This window comes from Drosophila takahashii, chromosome 3R, assembly GCF_030179915.1.
Source record: "Drosophila takahashii strain IR98-3 E-12201 chromosome 3R, DtakHiC1v2, whole genome shotgun sequence".
Taxonomy (NCBI): Eukaryota; Metazoa; Arthropoda; class Insecta; order Diptera; family Drosophilidae; genus Drosophila; species Drosophila takahashii.
In genome coordinates this window covers 20,619,075-20,637,738 of record NC_091681.1, presented here as the reverse complement: position 1 = coordinate 20,637,738, position 18,664 = coordinate 20,619,075, and the positions used below count along the sequence as shown (strand labels likewise).

At 42.3% G+C, this 18,664-nt stretch overlaps 2 protein-coding genes across 7 annotated transcripts in view; both read left to right on the top strand.

The window, feature by feature from the left end:
- The window catches only part of InR (Insulin-like receptor), a 49,451-nt gene extending 35,856 nt beyond the window's left edge, over window positions 1-13,595 (top strand). For 4 of the 6 annotated variants that reach the window (XM_070216297.1, XM_070216299.1, XM_070216296.1 and 1 more), the window contains 11 exons: window positions 2,369-2,764; window positions 2,856-3,728; window positions 4,517-5,089; window positions 5,146-5,315; window positions 5,381-5,675; window positions 6,016-6,378; window positions 6,439-6,863; window positions 6,967-7,081; window positions 7,146-7,790; window positions 7,854-8,158; window positions 8,228-13,595. In XM_070216297.1, coding sequence (XP_070072398.1) covers window positions 2,605-2,764; window positions 2,856-3,728; window positions 4,517-5,089; window positions 5,146-5,315; window positions 5,381-5,675; window positions 6,016-6,378; window positions 6,439-6,863; window positions 6,967-7,081; window positions 7,146-7,790; window positions 7,854-8,158; window positions 8,228-10,777 — 6,474 coding nt within the window. In that variant the 5' untranslated portion in view covers window positions 2,369-2,604 and the 3' untranslated portion in view covers window positions 10,778-13,595. The remainder of the gene's footprint in view (window positions 1-2,368; window positions 2,765-2,855; window positions 3,729-4,516; window positions 5,090-5,145; window positions 5,316-5,380; window positions 5,676-6,015; window positions 6,379-6,438; window positions 6,864-6,966; window positions 7,082-7,145; window positions 7,791-7,853; window positions 8,159-8,227) is intronic. The other 2 variants (XR_011418934.1, XR_011418933.1) reach the window with 2 other exon arrangements.
- Window positions 13,596-14,467: 872 nt separating this feature from the next.
- On the top strand, window positions 14,468-16,342 carry LOC108064415 (cilia- and flagella-associated protein 161). The gene is made up of 5 exons (XM_017151922.3): window positions 14,468-14,599; window positions 14,662-14,722; window positions 15,137-15,655; window positions 15,710-15,811; window positions 16,006-16,342. Exons 2-5 carry the CDS (start codon window positions 14,666-14,668, stop codon window positions 16,171-16,173), a joined length of 846 nt encoding a protein of 281 aa, XP_017007411.2. The 5' UTR covers window positions 14,468-14,599; window positions 14,662-14,665; the 3' UTR covers window positions 16,174-16,342.
- Window positions 16,343-18,664: the final 2,322 nt, after the last annotated feature.

The window sequence follows — 18,664 nt, the reverse complement described above, 5'->3', positions numbered from 1 at the left end:
TAGCCTCTTAACTGTAGTTATTTTTATACCTGTTGCTCGCAGAGTGTGCAGCTAAGAGTTTTCAGGCGGTAGGCGATTTAGACTTAAATCTCTTGAACATTATAATGTATCTAACAAGTATACAGACGTTTGGAGGAATCTTAGGACCACATAATGATTTATCAACCATAATTTAAAAAAAATTCTAGACCATGTTTTCAAGGATATGTTTTTTTTTAAGCTCCCTTTTGTTTAATAAAAATTACCAAGCATAAAAATAAAATATTAAAAAAAAAGAAAATAAAATAAAATATTAAAAATTAAAGAAAAAAGGAACAAAAATATTGAATATTAAAAAAGGGGCAAAAATGTTATTAATTAAAATTAAAACAGTAAATAAAATAAAACAATTCCATTATCATTTTCTGACTAGGTACCTACAATTTTTTTCGCGAATGTACATAGGAATTTTTGAGGTCTACTACTATCTTCTTATCGCCATATCAGCCATCATCAGGCTCCGATCTTTTGACAATGTTGTGTTGTCCGGAAATGGTGCTCACCGGAATTTTCTTCTTCTTAGTTTGTTGTTGGGTTGAAACTAAACGATAAACAAAAATAAAACAGTCAACGAAATCTGGGTCACCCACACATACAGACACACGCAAAACACCGGGCGAACGTTTGAGAGCCACAGTTTGGGAGTCACCGTAGCTTATTTGTTGAGTGCGAGAGAAGCTCGTTTTTGCTTTTATTAAGTTGTAGTATATTTGTTTTCTGTATTTTTCGACCGAGTCTCTTAATTTTATGTGTATGCTATAACAATTTTAATTATTTTAGTTGAGCATTTTTTTTTTTTATGTATTTATAGCGCGACATTTGCTCGCCGTTTGTATTATTTTTTACTGCGCAATAAAAGCAACAATAAGAACAACAACAAATCAAGCATAATAAACAAGCAGCATTACTTGAGAGCATGTGTGCGTGAGAAAGAGAGAGAGAGCAAAAGCCGCAAGAGAGAGAAGGCTTTTTGTTAATTTATTTGGTTTTTTTTCGGCGACAAGCTAGAAAAATTTGCAAAACAAGAACAAATTGCGTGTGCGGTTTTTTTCTATTCGGTTTGTTTTTTGGTTTGTTTGTATTGTACATCTACTACGTTTCCAACTACGCAGCAGAAATTCGCACAATAACAAGAACAACAACAACAACACCCTCTCTTACCGCTCTCTTTCTCGGATTTTCCTTTGCTTTTCCTTTGCCACGCAGCCGCATTTTCCTTGCCCCAAGTTACGCCCCAAAATTAGAAAAAACAACAAGAAGATAAAGAAGAAGAAAATAGTAAATACAAATCGTTTTGCACAAATCACCCGTTAGCAAAAAGCGTAGAATTTGATGAATTACAGCGTAGTAAAAGTCACACACACTTGCAATTACTATTTACTACTACTACGCTTTACAACGCGACTGCGCTGCCAACGTCAAACAAAAGTCGCGCGTCATTCAAAAAGTAAAAAAAAAAATAAACGTCAATGCTAAGCAAAAAAAAAAAAACAAAAATCGCTCTCCATATGCTTGCCATTTTTATTTATTCTATTCTTTTGTCTGTCGCATAAAATTATTTAATTTGTTGTTGTTACTGTGTTTTTATTTACTTAACAAGCTGCGCCGCTCCTCTTTCAGCGAGTGCGAGCGAGATGGCCAGTGTGGCTCGCCGGCTCTCAGCTGTTTTTGGTTACTCGAATTTGTTGTTTTCATTTTGTGTTTACCCCCGATTTCAAATTATTAAAAAATTCAAATATTTTCCATTCAGTTCATCACTGAAAAGCTTTTTTTTGTAACTTAAATATAAATATATTTTTCAAGTTAAATAAACCAAAAACAGGCAAATAATATTGATATTAATTTCCCTTTTATCTGATCTAATAATCCAAAATCTATCTTAAAATATTGACATTACATTTTAAAAGGGTACAGAATCGTAATATTTAGAGACAGACCGACACTTATTATAATAAATTAGTGTTATCTGCATAATAATATTGGCATTGCCTTTTTCTTCATTTGCTAAGTAGGACTTTAACCAAAAATGCCCCTATAAGGTCAAATCGTATCCAATTTCCGAGTACTCCATCTTGTCTTTGCCCCCTTCCTACGTAAGTCAATATATATATTAGCTGCAATAATTAGAGAGTAGTGACGAGCGTAAAGCGTTAAAATTAAAATCGCTTTGTGCGACAGAGATCGACAGATGGCAGGTAGTTCGACACGTGTGCCGAGCACTTGGCGCCCTTTTCCGCATAAAATTACGTAGGTTTCTCCTCTTTTTTTGTATTGTTTTTCAAGTCGAGTACTAACAACAACGTTTGCACATTCTGCTTTCTCATTACAGTTTCAAAGGCGGAAAAAATAGAGAAAAAACGGAGAGAAATAGCATTCCAACTGACGACAACAAAAAAAAATCCCCTAGAAGAAAAACTAAAGCTTTGTCGCTTGTTTCCGCTGCAAAAGCGTGCGACAGCGGGACGAAAGATGATCACTTAGCGGCAGTGCATATGAGAAAAACTCCTGAAAAGCCAGCAAATTTAAGAAACAAATAACGAAGTAACTAAAAAAAAACACCGGAATATGTTCAATATGCAACGGCAGGTGACAAAAAGTAAATTAAAGCGCGAGAAAATCAAGATGGAAAACGATACGGCAACAACAACAGCGGCGGTTACGCTCGGCAACATTTGTATCTTGTGCCGAAAAGAAATGTTACTACATCCGCCCCTCATTCAAAAAGGTAGGGTAATATCAAACAATATGTTAACATTAAAAATATTTAAAAAATAATTAATAAAATTATAAAAAAAAACTAACATTTATATTTTCAGAAATGTTGCTGGATACATGTTGCTGTCAGCAAGCAGTCCAAGCAGTTGAAAACATCCCCGCAAGCAGTGAAGAAACTAACAGCGTGCGCTGCTGTAAAGTTAACAGTGACCGTTTAATGTTAAGTGAAGGGGATTTAAGAGACGACGACTTCACTGTTTTTAAAGCGATACGTTTGCCAATATTTGCGACTTGTTTTAAAAGTCAGGGCAAAACAAAGGTGTATACATGGAGCGAAAAGAGGGGCGTGAGGTGCATTCGAAATCGCTCCTGCGACGAAAACGACGATGGCAGCACGAAAAACAACAGGAGGCAGCGCGAAAAACTCAACATTTTCAGCAATTGCCACAACATATTGCGGACACTGCAGTCGCTGTTGCTGCTCATGTTCAACTGTGGCATCTTCAACAAGCGACGCCGGCGACAGCAGCAGCAGCAGCATCAGCAATCAAATGTAAATTACACAAAATTCCTATTGCTGCTACAAACACTGGCAGCAGCAACAACAAGACTGAGCTTCGGCCCTAACAATTACAACCAACAACAACAACAACAACAACTAAAACATAATCAACAGCTGCCACGTGCCACGCCGCAACAACAACAACAACAACAACGACAACAAAAAGAACAAGAACGGTTTCACTACAAACGCCATTTTCGTCATTGGAACAGTAGTCTGATCTGGATATTAGCCCTCAATCTTATGGCCCTTCATGCCACTGCGTCGGTTGTGATGCAACAACTCCCGCAGGACTGGCCACACGACGATATAACCGATAATATGGATAATACAGCACTGAAGGTAGCAACACATTCGCGATTGCCGAGGAGCGAATCAAACGTAACCATGCGATTGTCACCAAATACAAATAGTATGTACTGAAATCTATCCACCTAATAAAAAATTAAAATTTGTATAACTTTTCTATCAATTCTAGTTAAAATTTTCGTTTTGTATAAGTTTTTATACCCGTTACTCGTAGAGTAAAAGGGTATACTAGATTCGTGCAAAAGTATGTAACAGCTAGAAGGAAGCGTTTCCGACCCCATAAAGTATATATATTCTTGATCAGGGTCACTAGCCGAGTCGATCTAGCCATGTCCGTCTGTCCGTCTGTCCGTCTGTCCGTCTGTCTGTCTGTCTGTCTGTCCGTCTGTATGAACGCTGAGATCTCAGAAACTACAAAAGCTAGAAGGTTGAGATTTCCCACACATATTCTTTGGCTTCCTACGCAGCGCAAGTTTATTTTAGCCGAGCGCCACGCCCCCTCTAACGCCCACAATCGCCCACTAACGATTTTAAAATGGGTCCTGCGCCCACATCTTTAAAGATTTCCGAGAAGTATAAATGCAATTTTGTTGTGTATATTTATACCTATCGAAATGTAGAAGACCTTTTTCAAATCGGACCATTCATTAAAAAGTTATACGATTTATAAATTGTCAACATATATCTATCTCCCTCGCACTCCCTTTAGCTGAGTTACGATTATTAGTCGGGACACCAACCCGACACAGCGTTCGCACTCCCTTTAGCGGAGTGACGGGTATTAGATAGTCGGGACACCAACCCGACTATAGCGTTCTCTCTTGTTATACCTCCAATCTTTAAGGATTAAATATATACAAAAACTAATACCTTTCCTTTTTACCTTTACAGTCTGTAAATCGATTGATATTAGAAACTTTGTGTCGAGCTTCAATATGCTGGAGAACTGCACGATCATCGAGGGCTTCCTGCTGGTGAACATGATAAACGACGCCCTACCGCTGAACAGATCGTTTCCGAAACTAGTCGAGATCACCCAGTTCCTTGTGGTCTACCGGGTCACGGGGCTGCACTCGCTGTCGAAGGTCTTTCCCAACCTGCGGGTCATCAGGGGGCACAACAACCTGGAGGGTTACACCCTGGCCGTCCACTCCAATGCGGACCTTATGGACATAGGGCTACCAAGGCTGCGATCGATTACCGGAGGAGATGTGCGGATCGAGAGGAATCATAAGCTGTGCTTCGAAAGGACCGTCGACTGGCAGAATCTTATGCCCGAGAACGGAAATCAGTCGCAGGTGGTAATGAGGGAGAACAGCAAGGACTGCGAGCTATCCAAGTGTCCAGCGGAGTTCAGGATGGGAGAGAATCACGATTCCACATCAGCTGACGGAGAGCTGATCGCCGGGTGTCCCGAGCGCAATGGCCAGCGGTATTGCTGGGACAGCAAAGTCTGCCAGACATGTGAGTTTATTCATTTTATTTATACTTATGCATACTGACATTTTTCGTTTCTCTAGTTTGTCCCGCGGAGTGCAGAGACAACTGCTTTGATGAGAAATCGTGCTGCCACAAGGACTGTTTGGGTGGTTGCACCCGGGATAGAAATGGCAAAGAGACCTGCATCAGCTGTCGAAATGTATCGCTAAACAATGTTTGCATTGAGACCTGTCCGACTGGCTACTTTCGGGTAAGACCACAGCCCCAAATTGCACACTATGATTACCGATATTTGACTATCTCGATCTTTCACAGTTCGACAGCCGCTGCGTTACGGCAAAGGAGTGCAGAACTCTGTCCAAATTGATAGACGGCAAGGAACTAAACGGTATGCCCTTCCAGGGAGAATGCACACCCCTTTGTCCACCAGCCTACCAGAAGAAGGTTGTGGCCGGCGAGGACACGTGCGAAGCTTGTCCGGGTGGCGCCTGCGAGAAGGTGTGCCCCGCCGGTCTCATCGACGGCTTTAATCGCGCGCGGGAGTTCCATGGTTGCAACATATTGACTGGTCCCGATCCCCTTACTATCAGCATCAAACGTGAAAGAAGTGGTGAGTGAGATTTCTAGCGCAACCTAAGTTCAAAAAGCCAGTAAGTAAGTAAAATCTAAAATCGATCAAAATTTAATCAAAAATGTTCTTTAATTAATGAAATATTTTCTGTTTCATCTTGTGTATTCAAGAAATCAAAAGATTAGATGCTTGATAAAATTAAAAAATATTTTCTGAAGATTTTTAGCGAAAGAAATCGTTTTCTATAACAATTGCTCGATTTCAACATCTTTAAAATAATAAGCAATTTCAGTTCTTTTGATCCTGCTAATTTTTCTGTGCTCACTTAAATGTTTATATTCATTTCTAATATTATATTAATTTCTATTTCCTTTACCAGCTAATGTCATCGAGACTTTGGAGTTCGGCCTTTCTGCCGTTCGTAAAATTGAATCGTCGCTAATGGTGCACCTGACCTACGGATTGACATCTTTGAAATTCTTCAAGTCCCTTACCGAAATTAGCGGCGATCCTTTGAAGGACAAAGACAAGTTCGCGTTGTATGTGCTGGAGAACCGCGATCTGGAGGAGCTCTGGGCGCCCAATCAAACGGTGCACATTAGGAGAGGTGGCGTGTTCTTTCATTTCAACCCGAAACTCTGTGTATCCACGATCAATAAGCTGCTGCCCATGCTGGCCTCCAAGCCGCAGTCCTTCGACAAGCGCGATGTGGCCACAGATTCGAATGGAAACCGCGGATCTTGTGAGTGAATTTAAGCTTTAATCACGACTGCAAAACTAATTGATTCGAATTAATTTACAGGTGGAACCGAAGAGCTCACCGTCGCTTTACAGTCGGTGGGGTCGTTTTCAGCCATGTTAAATGTCACGTCGAAGGTGGAGATTGGAGAGCCACGCGAACCGACCAATGCGACCGTCGTTTTCAAGGACCCTCGCGCTTTCATCGGTTTTGTTTACTATCACATGGTTTATCCGACTGGATTCCCATCCAAGAGCAACGACGATCCGTGCGACGAGCGCTGGACAGTCAGTCCGCCCGACAAGAGTGGTCTGCGAATTCTAGAGAGTTTAACACCATACACAAGATATGTCTACTACGTGCGGACAATGGCCATATCCTCGGAATTGACCAACGCAGAAAGTGGAATACAGGAATTCATGACAAGCCCCGGTCAGCCTTCAAAGGTGACCGATGTCGTGGCCAACGCCACCTCTGATTCGAAAATTGTGAGTACGGCCTTATCGGAACGAAAAGTTCTTACAGAGAAGAATATCTATAGAATATTTAAAAGCTAAGATCAGAGCTGATAAAACTTTCTTTCTCTTGCAGAACGTAACCTGGAGCTACACAGATAAACCCTACGGCATTCTGACCCGCTTCTTTATAAAAGCCAAGCTGATTAATCGACCATTCCGGAACAATAATCGGGACTACTGCTCTGAACGTAAGCTAATTTATAATTGTAATATAATAATTATATTAATTTTATTCTGTCCTGTTCTGTGCAGCTCTCTCCAAGGCCATGGAGAATGATATGCCGGCCACGACGCCCGTCATAAAGCCACTGGATACAATGTCGGGCGACTGCAAATGCGTGGAGGGCGTGAAGAAGACTAGTAATCAGGATGATGAAGACCGTAAAATTCAAGCCGGCATGGAGTTTGAGAACGCTCTGCAGAATTTCATATTCGTTCCGAACAATCGGAGAAATAAGACTGCATCAAGTGACAAATCAGATGAATCTAAAGGTGCTGCCCTCGATTCCAATGCGATACCAAACGATGGAGCTAAGAATCCCTCCCGACCAAGACGGCACGTCGCCCTGGAGCCAGAGTTCGATAATATTGAGAGCAGTGTGCTGCTACGTCATGTGCGCTCCATGACGGACGATACGGAAGCGAATAATAATGATGTTGATACATCGTTTGAGGACGAGGAAATCCTGTCTGCCAACAAAAAATTCTACGAGGTGTTTGCCAAGGAACTGCCGCCCAATCAAACGTATTTCGTTTTCGAAAATCTACGCCACTTTACACGTTACTCCATTTACGTGGTAGCCTGCAGGGCAGAAGATCCTGCGGATTTAAATAGGGTTACAAAGCCTAAACTTTGCAGCGAATACGATTCCGTCTTCCAAACGACCAAAAAGAGGGGTAACTTGCTAGAAAGAATAATATCTTTAAATAATTACTAACGCTTTTTGTATTTTCGTTTAGAACAAGCTGATGATGTCACTAATTTAGTGGTGGAGTTGGAAAACGCCAACAATACGGAATCCTCGGTGCGGCTTCGCTGGGAGCCACCAGTCGATCCCAATGGGGAAATCGTCACATACGAAGTGGCCTACAAGCTGCAGAAACCCAATCAGGTGGAAGAGAAGAAGTGCATCCCGGTGGCGGAATATAACCAAACCGCTGGCTATCCACTGAAGCTCAACGAGGGACAATACAGTTTTAGGGTGCGGGCAAACTCAATAGCGGGATTAGGCGACTTCACGGATTTCGAATACAGAGAAGTTGAGGTAAGTTAATCATTAAAATATATATTCCTTTGCATTCCACTGACAAGAATATCTATTTCTATCAAACAGCCTCCGCCGAGCTATGCAAAGTACTTTATCCTTGCATCGGGCATCCTCGGTACAGCGGTGATTATCTTCCTAATGGCCTACGTTCGTCACCTGCGCAAGAGGGGACCCTCCAACGATCTTCATATGAACACAGAGGTCAATCCGTTCTACGCGAGCATGCAGTACATCCCCGACGACTGGGAAGTGCTGAGGGAGAACATCATCCAGTTGGCTCCCCTGGGCCAGGGATCTTTTGGCATGGTGTACGAGGGCATCCTGAAGGGCTTTGCGGGCAACGGCGATATGGAGTGTGCCATCAAGACGGTCAACGAGAATGCCACGGATCGCGAGCGAACCAATTTCCTGAGCGAGGCCAGCGTGATGAAGGAGTTCGACACCTATCACGTCGTTCGATTGCTGGGCGTCTGCTCGAGGGGTCAGCCCGCTCTGGTGGTCATGGAACTGATGAAGAAGGGCGATCTCAAGTCCTACTTGCGGGCCCATCGTCCCGAGGAGCGGGACGAGGCCATGATGACGTACCTCAATCGCATCGGTGTGACCGGAAATGTCCAGCCTCCGACTTACGCCAGGATCTACCAGATGGCCATTGAGATTGCCGATGGCATGGCCTATTTGGCGGCCAAGAAGTTCGTGCATCGTGATCTTGCGGCTCGCAACTGCATGGTTGCCGATGATTTGACGGTGAAAATCGGAGACTTTGGCATGACTCGCGATATCTACGAAACGGACTATTATCGCAAGGGAACCAAGGGTCTGCTGCCAGTGCGATGGATGCCACCGGAGAGCCTGCGCGATGGCGTCTACTCGAGTGCCAGCGATGTGTTCAGCTTCGGAGTGGTTCTCTGGGAAATGGCCACGCTGGCGGCTCAACCATACCAGGGACTTTCCAACGAACAAGTCCTGCGCTTTGTCATCGATGGCGGGGTGATGGAAAGGCCGGAAAATTGCCCGGAAATACTTCACAGACTCATGCAACGCTGCTGGCATCATAGGTATTCGGCCAGACCTAGTTTCCTGGACATCATCGCCTACCTCGAGCCGCAATGTCCCAATTCGAAGTTCAAGGAGGTGTCCTTCTACCACTCGGACGTGGGTCTGCAGCATCGTGAGAAGGAACGCAAGGAGCGCAACCAAATGGATGCATTCTCGGCGGTGCCCTTGGATCAGGATCTGCAGGACCGCGAGCAGCAGGAGGATGCCACCACGCCGTTGCGAATAGGTGATTTTCAGGGCTACAAGTCCAACATGGAGCAGAACTCATCCTTGGATCAGCCGGCCGAGAGCCCCATCGCCATGGTCGATGATCAGGGTACTCACTCGCCATTTAGCCTGCCGTCGGGCTTCATAGCCAGCAGTACTCCTGATGGCCAAACGGCACTGCCAACCGCATTCCAGAATCTGCCAGCCATTCAAAGTGCTGACCTAACGCCCTACGTTCAGCCGGATGCCGATGCCTTGGACGGCGACAGGGGATACGAGATCTACGATCCGAGTCCAAAGTGCGCGGAGCTACCGACGAGCAGAAGTGGCAGCACGGGGGGCGGAGGAAAACTCAGTGGAGAGCAGCACTTGCTGCCAAGAAAGGGCCGCCAGCCTGTCATCATGAGCAGCTCCATGCCGGACGACGTCATCGGCGGATCCTCGCTGCAACCCTCGACAGCTTCGGCCGCTAGTTCTAATGCCAGTTCCCACACTGGACGCTTACCTAGTCTCAAAAGGGCAGTGGCGGATACGTTGCGCAACCGAGCTAACATGTTCAATCGCCACATGTTCAACCACAAGCGAACGGGCAGCAATGCCAGCCACAAGAGCAACGCCTCCAATGCTCCGAGTACCAGCAGCAACACCAACTTGACCAGTCACCCGGTGGCCATGGGCAATCTGGGAACCATCGAGAGCGGCGGCAGTGGCTCGGCCGGCAGCTATACAGGTACACCCCGCTTCTACACACCCACGGCCACGCCCAGCGGAGGAGGAGGCATCGCCATTAGCGACAATCCCAACTACCGACTGCTAGACGAGTCGATGGCCAGCGAACAGGCCACCATTCTGACCACCAGCAGTCCCAATCCGAACTACGAGATGATGCACACGCCAGGCAGTCGTCTGATCAGCACCAATCCGAACTATGTGCCCATGAATGAGCCTCCTGTTCAGATGGCTGGGGTGACCATCAGCCACAATCCGAATTACCAGCCCATGCAGGCGCCGTTGAATGCTCGCCAAAGTAGCTCCGACGAGGACAACGAACTGGAGGAGGAGGACGACGACGACGACGAGGACGATGATGTGGACGACGAGCATGTGGAGCACATCAAGATGGAACGCATGCCGTTGAGTCGTCCGCGGCAAAGGGCGGTGTCCAGCAAGTCGCAGCCGCCACGCAGTCGCAGTGTCAGCCAAACCAGGAAGTCGCCGACGAATAGCAACTCCGGAGGCGGAACGACCGGGGCCGGCAACATGTCCAACCTGCTCAAGGAGAGCTGGCTGCGGCCGGCAAGTACGACGAGGCCTCCACCGCCCAATGGATTCATCGGCAGGGAGGCGTAATCGTTTAGACCGTAGTTCTGTAGAAAAACCTGTAAATAGATGAGCTGGAAGCCAAGGTGAGGGATATAGAGTAGCAAACTTTTGCCGCAAGCCAAGCTTTCTTGACTTTGACTCTTCCCTTTGCCTGCAAACTAGGGTGGTGACTTACGAGTATATACAAATTGAGTCGGGAGCAATCTGTGTACCCAGCATGTTTAGCTATGAAATTTCACTTGATTTTTAATAATTCAATACACTTTGTAATTATTTCTTGATGTGTAAAGTAAAATTGCTAAATAGCTAAGAAACAGCTGACTAGATTGCTTACTGCCACCGCGATTCTCTGTTCAAAGATTCGATCCACCCTAACTGCACATGTATAATACCAATAGTTTCGATTAAGTATTTACTCTACTTTTTTTTTGTTTGTTTAAATTAATGAACTAGAGCCGTTAACGCAATACAAAACGAGAGCAGAGAACGATAGTGAAAGCAGAGAAAACAGAGAAACAGAAAAACAGAAAAACAAGCAAAACAAGTCCTACATGCAAATAACAAAAGTACAAAAGCCAACAACCAACCAACCTAAGTACCGTTTAAATAGACATACAAATTCTACCAATTATAACTTATAACTCATACCTACTACGTATATTAATTATGATAATTTTTAGTACCTACCAAATCTCGCAGAGAGCAAGGCGAGAGTTAGAGGAGAACCACAGAACGGAACGGAACAACAGCAAAAAAAAAAACAGAAATAGATGAACTATACAACAGCAAACAAGCAATACAAAAACAAAACAACAACTGTCTTCACTGAGTTAGCTAGCGATAGTTATAATTATCCAAATACCTACCTTAATGTAACTAAATTTAAATGTTACTCAGCTAATTTTAAATGCATGTCGAAATCGAAATGCCTTGCAATTTTAGCACTTGCAATTTTACCCCTGATTTTTATTTTTATTTATATTTACACCTACGATTATTTTAAGCAAGTGGTAAGTGTTGCTTGATTGTTCATAATTCACCTATAAATTCTTCTCTTTTTTATTGCGTAATTATAATATTTATTGTTTAACTGGCAAAAGTTTGCTCTGCTCTAGAAGTACCATCTACATACTTGGTTTATCAAGCGAAAGCAAGGCCCAGAAGCAAACGTATAAACTTTTGTTCTATTTTTTTTCTAAATTAATTTTTGTTGAAGCCAAGCTTCGGAAAATGAATTAAGAAGGAAGAGGAAACCATAACGTAATTTCAAACTGAGAGCTTAACTAACTGATGCATCATAATTATTGTATACAATCTGCTGTCGTTTTTTATACAACACATGCTATATACGAAGCAAAAGCATTTTATGTACTAACTATAGATAAAAGCAAATCTTAACGAAACGAGAAAAATCCATAGACTCATATACAACACTTTTCACTAGACCTAAATAATCTGCCATACGCCATTAACTCAAATATGAACAAGAAACCGGACGGATTTTGTTTTTCTTTAATTTAATTATTCAACAATAGCTCATAGACGAAACAATAGACAAATTATATACCATATACCACATATATTTACACATAATTAGGAACTGAACGTGATATGTTTGCTGAGTGTACTATCCTGACAGTTCTCCGATTTCTAGCAGAGGAACGGAACCCAAAGTGTCCAATCCAAACTAACCACAAAAGCACACAACATTCTTTTGAAAATCTGAAATAAGCAATAACCCACATTAGCAACAGCAACAGCAACAGCAACAACATTTACATTAACGACAACAACTGCAACAAATGGAATTTTTAAACGAAAAACAACTACAACAAAAGTATTCGATATTTGCCTTCGCTCTTTATATTATTATATATTTAACTATACAAAAACACATATACTTCATCTTCCTCTAAGATTGTAGGCATTGTAAGAATGAAGGAAGAAGTTGAAGGAAGAGATAGGGAGGAAACCTTGAACTAATTTTAGTATATAAAGTAAAAAAGGAGGAAAACAACTAGTGCTAATTATATAAACAAAACTGGGAAGCAAGCGATATTTACACTGAAAACTGAAGTAAAAATTATAAAAAAAATACAAAAGAAAGGAAAATAAAACAATTATATTAATTTAACTAAGTAATACGCTATATGCATAACGAAACAATAGATATTCTACACAAACACACATGCACACAGCCACCCACACACATTTATATACATTACACATACACACACTAAAAAGACTGAAAGATATAGTTCCTTTTGTTTTTATGTACATAAAAAATGCGAAAAGAAAAAAGAGAAATTCTAACAAAAATTATAAACTTAAAGCGATGCAAACGAAGGCGGGGAGAACGTAAAAACAATTAATGGAATTATACATTAAACGAGTAAATTAAAATAAATCAACAAAGCAGCAGAAAAGCATTATGCGGCATCATGTAACATGTATATTTAGTAGTCGAATTAACTGAATTGTTGTAACATAAAGTGGAAATACGAGCGCTTTCGCGACAACGCCAAATATCAACTACTTATATAGCGATATATATTCAGGGTGGTTTGGCTTTGGGTCGCGGCCGCTCCTCGCTGCTTTCATGTATATACACGCGAACATCTATTTCAATAAACAGTACCATTTAAACAAATTATTGTAAACTAAATACACATAAACATTGTAAACACAACAGAAAAGGATAAAAAAATAAAAAGCTTCAATATTTTTATTATTTCTAATTAAAGCTAATTGTAAAAATAATGCTAAGTTAATTGTTTCCTGTTTGTTTAAGCAAAAAAAAAAAAAACAAAATATAATAAAAAGAAAATACAAATAAAATTCAATACTACAAGTAACAACAACGTGTTTAGCACATTTATTTTCAAGTCAATGCAAAATTCGGGAACATTCCTTGTAAACTATGCTTGTTCTTAAAGCCGAATATCACCACAATAGGTGATATTAGTTTTCTTCGTTCGGCTTTTAACAAACCACAGCCATTTCAAATGATGGACTATCTAATTAGCAAGCTCCCCTTCCTTTCACTAATGTCGGGCCAATCGAGAAAGACTGCCAAAGTTTCGGGGATGAGCCACTAACCATTCAGCAGGAGGACTGACAAATAATCTAATTAGACGCCAGTGCGATGAGTTTCAACTGTCAAAAGACGAATGCGGGTGATTTCGGAGCCCCAGCCCCACGGAAACTAAGGAACTACGAAACGCGAGCCACCGGAATGGATATGAAGATGGGGTGCCGAGAGGGATGGCGACATTGTGTCAAGATGTCAAAGGGAAAGGTAATAAATTACGGGCTCCAAGTCGCTGGCTTCTCGGCAGCTGGTGGAAAAGCGGTCCAAGGATGCCCTCGGCATTTTCAATTTCCGCAGCGGCATTTTTCAATATGAACGGGAGGGAATTCCTCGGAGAACGACTGATGACATGCGCACTCTCGGCCCGACTCGACATGTAATTAGTTGGATACTTCATTAACCACAGTCGACAATCAACAAATGAGTAATTAACTTGCACCAGGGACTCGCGGCTCCTCGCCAGCCTCGTGTGCAGTTAATATTTCATAATTGAGCAATTTATTTTCGCCTCTTTGACAGGATCAAAGATGAAGCCGCCGCCAAAGCGCCGCATGCAAATTTTATGCTCGGTTAGTCGCCGGTGGGTAGGCTTTGTGTGTGGCTCCCGGAGCAGGGAACTATGTGTGTATCTTTGATCTTTTGAGGGACAGGCACCACATCGTAGTAGGTCGTTACCAGGCTGTCACTAGGTAAGCACACAGTAGGAAAAGCGGGTAGAACCTGTAAGCCACCACCTGCAATACTGCGCCACTGATTGGGTAAGCAGAAATGTCGAAAGATAGCTATTCCAATCCTATAATTCTTCAAAATAAATCTGCAGAGCAATGTATGGTCCCGGGGTGAAAGTGGGCAACTGGCTGGAAACTGCCCTGTCGGAAGAGGTGAGATTTTTGTATCTGTATCTGGACCATGTGAATATCCTTTGATTTCAGTTTTGAAAGAAAAAATATAAAGGAAAAGCATATTATCCAAATGGTCGTAGTATTTAAAACTGAGTTCACGATGTATATCTATATTTTCAGATATTATTTACTTAAATCATAAAATTTAACTTATTTAACATTTTTTTTAATATCACTGAAAGTTAGTTATTAGCCGGTATTTTTAGCTATTTTTCACGATTGGAGTAGTTAAATTTACTGCAGATACTTGTTATAAAATTCAACGAACTCTTAAATGATTTTTACAATAGAATTAATATTTTATCTGAATTTTATAATATTTTCGGATTCAAGGACTTAAAAATATAAATGGGTTGCTTGGATATTGTTTTATCATTTTGTGATTAATTGCAGATGCGGGTAAGCGAAATGAAGAAGCGACGAGAGAGTGGCAACCTCTTGCTGGACAGAACCCGCGCCGTCTACGACCGCTTCTACCAGGAGACGGTGCTGGGGCCGCCGCAGGATGTGCTGGCCTTCGGCGTGGTGGTGCAGCTCCGGCCCGTGAGGATTAACGTCTGCCGCCAGCAGGTCCCGGATCAGAACCTCGTCCTGTCGGTGGTGATCACCCAGGAGGGCCTGCATCGCAATTGCCACACCATCAACGAGATGTGCGACCTTTCGGTGGCGCCCTCGCCACATCCCTCGCTCCGCAGCAGCTTCAGGATTGTCAGTCCAAACGACGATGACCGTTCCGGGCAGTATTTGGCCTACGGCGAAAAGTTCCGCCTCCAAACCATCGAGCCCGCCGATGAGCCCATGTACGTGTTTAGCGGACCGAAAAGGCTTAACCTCTCGCTGCCCGTGGACAAGGCGTTCTTCACCACCAAAAACGGCGAGCTTACACTGCCACTTGGTCTGGTATCTCACAAGGTCTGTTCTTGCTTTTCCCCTATCAAAAGTATTGTTTAATAAGCTATCCTATAGAACTGCGGCCCATCTGCCCGGGTGCCCACTTCCCACACTCACTTTTTCTGTTCCCATACGGATCCCGATTTGCGATTCGAAAACGAGGGCAAGACAATACCCGTAAGTATGGAAAAGCATTTTAAACAATCGTAAAAATTATTAATATCAAATTAGTACTTGAACATATCAAACTTTATCTTTTTAGATATTTATAATGTAAAATTGATATAAGAGCAGATCAAAGTGACATTCTTTTGTTTAAATTATACGTTTTTTTTTTACTTTTTTATCTTTCTTAATATATATCCTTTTAGGTAAACAATCCATTGCTTATTGTCCATGCGGTGACCAATCGAAATCTTGCTGTGGAGAATGTCTTGGCCAACACCCTCTTTGGTCCAGAGTTTCAGGTGTCCGTGCAGACCTACAAGAATGTGTACAAGCGGGAGACCTGGAAGAACCAGTGGAAGTTCACATATTGATATGGTTCGTCTCATATTGTGGCGTATTTTCAGTCTTTTGTATTTCATCTCATTCAACCTGGGTATCGCTCGTACCTGCTGTGGCATTCAAACGACCCAATCAAATGAGCTGTTGCGCGTTCGCCTGTTTGTTGAGCATGTCAAAATAAAAGACTAGACGAGAAGTTGTCGTAAATTCCGTTTGATTGTCGGGCAATGCCAAGAATCCCGGGTGGAAATTTATGTCTCCCCCTCGAAAGTTTCTAGGCGGTCAACGAGGCGTGTGAGTGATTTGTTGCGGGGGCAACGCTGGGGGAATATGTCACAAGTTGCGCCACTTTATGCTTGTGATAAATTAATTAAAATTAGACAATAACTACGACGGGAAGAGGCTAATGAGCTGGAGACGATCGACAAGGGCAGCATCTTCGTCGTCGCCCAACTTGCAAGCGGATCTTGTAGAACATGTCAGCGCAACAAATTTCAATTAGTTCGCGCTTCACTTATTTGACGGCAGCAGAGCAGTCATAAAAAGAAAGTGCCGCCCCCAGACGAATCTGGGAATTGGAAGGCAGCACATGGTAATATACACTAAAAGAAAATTGTAAGTACAAAAAAATAAATCTCTAGAGTTTTAAAATCACTCATTTAGGTGCCTAAAATTATGCAGTGAAAAATAGACGTCGACTTTGGGCACGAATCCTTTTGATTTTCATATTCAAAATATATTGCATACTTTTATACACCTTTATAAATATTTTTATTTTTTTGTTATTCCTGTTTAATGATGCTTAACATCTCTGAATCTGCCTTTTATATTTATTATGATCGATTTCGAAATCACTCTGGGTTTATTGTGGTTTTGGGATGCTGTTGTCCTTTTTAAAAGCATCTATATTTATTCTGCGTGTATCATAATTAATTTGAACAACTAAATTCGACACACGATGTACTACTGTAAAACCCCGATTGGGATTTAAATTGGCCGCGGGATCACCGCCCAGAGGAACTTTAGTGCCAGGGCCGGGTCTTTTGGGAATATTGCGAACTAAGGAGCTGCAAATGAAGCCAAAGGTCCCCGACATGGAGTTATTTTCGGCTGTTCGCTCCGATTACATGTTTTCTGTCATAGATTAGCCGCGCACCGCCTTCGGCCGCCACAGAGCACCCAGAATTTCACACTCCCCCGACAATCCCTCTTTTTTTCCCAATCCCATTCCCATTTTCATTCCCGGCATCTGTTGCAGCCGAAGAAGTACGAGTTCGAGTATCTCGAGTGACAAAGTGGTTCGAGGGGAGTATCGTTTTCGGATTCTGGGTGTTTCCTCCGGGCTAAACTGCACATTACTTATGCAGGATGATTTACTGGGACGCGTGACAGATTTACAAGTTGCATTTACTGCATTAATTCATCATAAATACTCTGTGCTGGCTGTGTGGGGGCCATAATTTGTGCGGTGTGTCGAATAGATGAAATATCACGAGCATGAGCTTCGATAGAGGGATCTTCACACCTTCGACTGGCCTGTCACATTGAGGAAACAATTACCGAATGGCATTTCCTGCCCGCGGTTATGCCTCTAATTGCACTTGATGTGTATTTTTAAAACTTTGTTCATTTGCAACACATTTTCGCCGTTTTTTGTCCGTCTGGCTGGGTAATTATTACGAGGCGCTGACACAAATATCGCTTGCAGGCGACTCGTGTGCAGCCGAATGTCGGCGGCAGAAATAATTTACACATCTAATTAAGATACTGTTGAATGTAATGCTTTTATGGCTCTTTAATGCATCCTCTAAATATTGCATTATATTAATTTTAATCATTTTGCTGGCCAGAGAAATTAGCTAAGCAAATACTTGCCTGGCATTGGGTTTATTTTGGGGTGTGTTCATTTTGCGAGGAATGTTTTCCTTTTGTTCAAATGGCGATCAAAACCAACTGAGCACACTCAAAACACAATAAAAGCTGAAAACGTATTTTGAATGCATTGCGTTATAAAACAAAGCATCATTTGGTGGGCCTTTCGGCGACAGGAAAACAAACATAGCCCCGAAAAAAACATTGTCTCTGTTGTGTTCTCATGGCAGGCTGCATTTTTATGTGCCATGAAATTAATTTACGATTACGACAATTTAAATTTTTAAAATCCCACTAAAAATATGCCAGCAACATAGCTGGTTGTCTTGTCAAGCGAAAGTGTTAAAAAGCAGCCACAAATGTGGCCCGGGCATTATGTTCTATATTGGGGGGTTGTAGGGTTGAGGGATTGAGGGATTGAGGGCCCCGGGCCATTGTGTCGCTGTTCAATATCAAAGTGTTGACTTCACTCAGAAAATGAATCGCCCTGAATTTTAGAAAATCGCCTATGGATTTGCTTCACTGGCGATTTTTTTCTTTAAAATAAAAAAATTTTCTACTGGTAAAGAAAATTTTCTTCCAATTAATCAAAATTCATTAAATTCAAGAAATATTCCAGAAATATAGAAAAAAATCGCCAGTAAAGCAAAT

Excerpts from the sequence above, each read along its gene's own strand:
- LOC108064415 (XM_017151922.3), top strand. The coding sequence starts at position 14,666 with ATGTATGGTCCCGGGGTGAAAGTGGGCAACTGGCTGGAAACTGCCCTG. Across the intron at positions 14,723-15,136 it reads AAACTGCCCTGTCGGAAGAG|ATGCGGGTAAGCGAAATGAA; the intron begins GTGAGATTTTTG and ends GATTAATTGCAG. Across the intron at positions 15,656-15,709 it reads TTGGTCTGGTATCTCACAAG|AACTGCGGCCCATCTGCCCG; the intron begins GTCTGTTCTTGC and ends GCTATCCTATAG.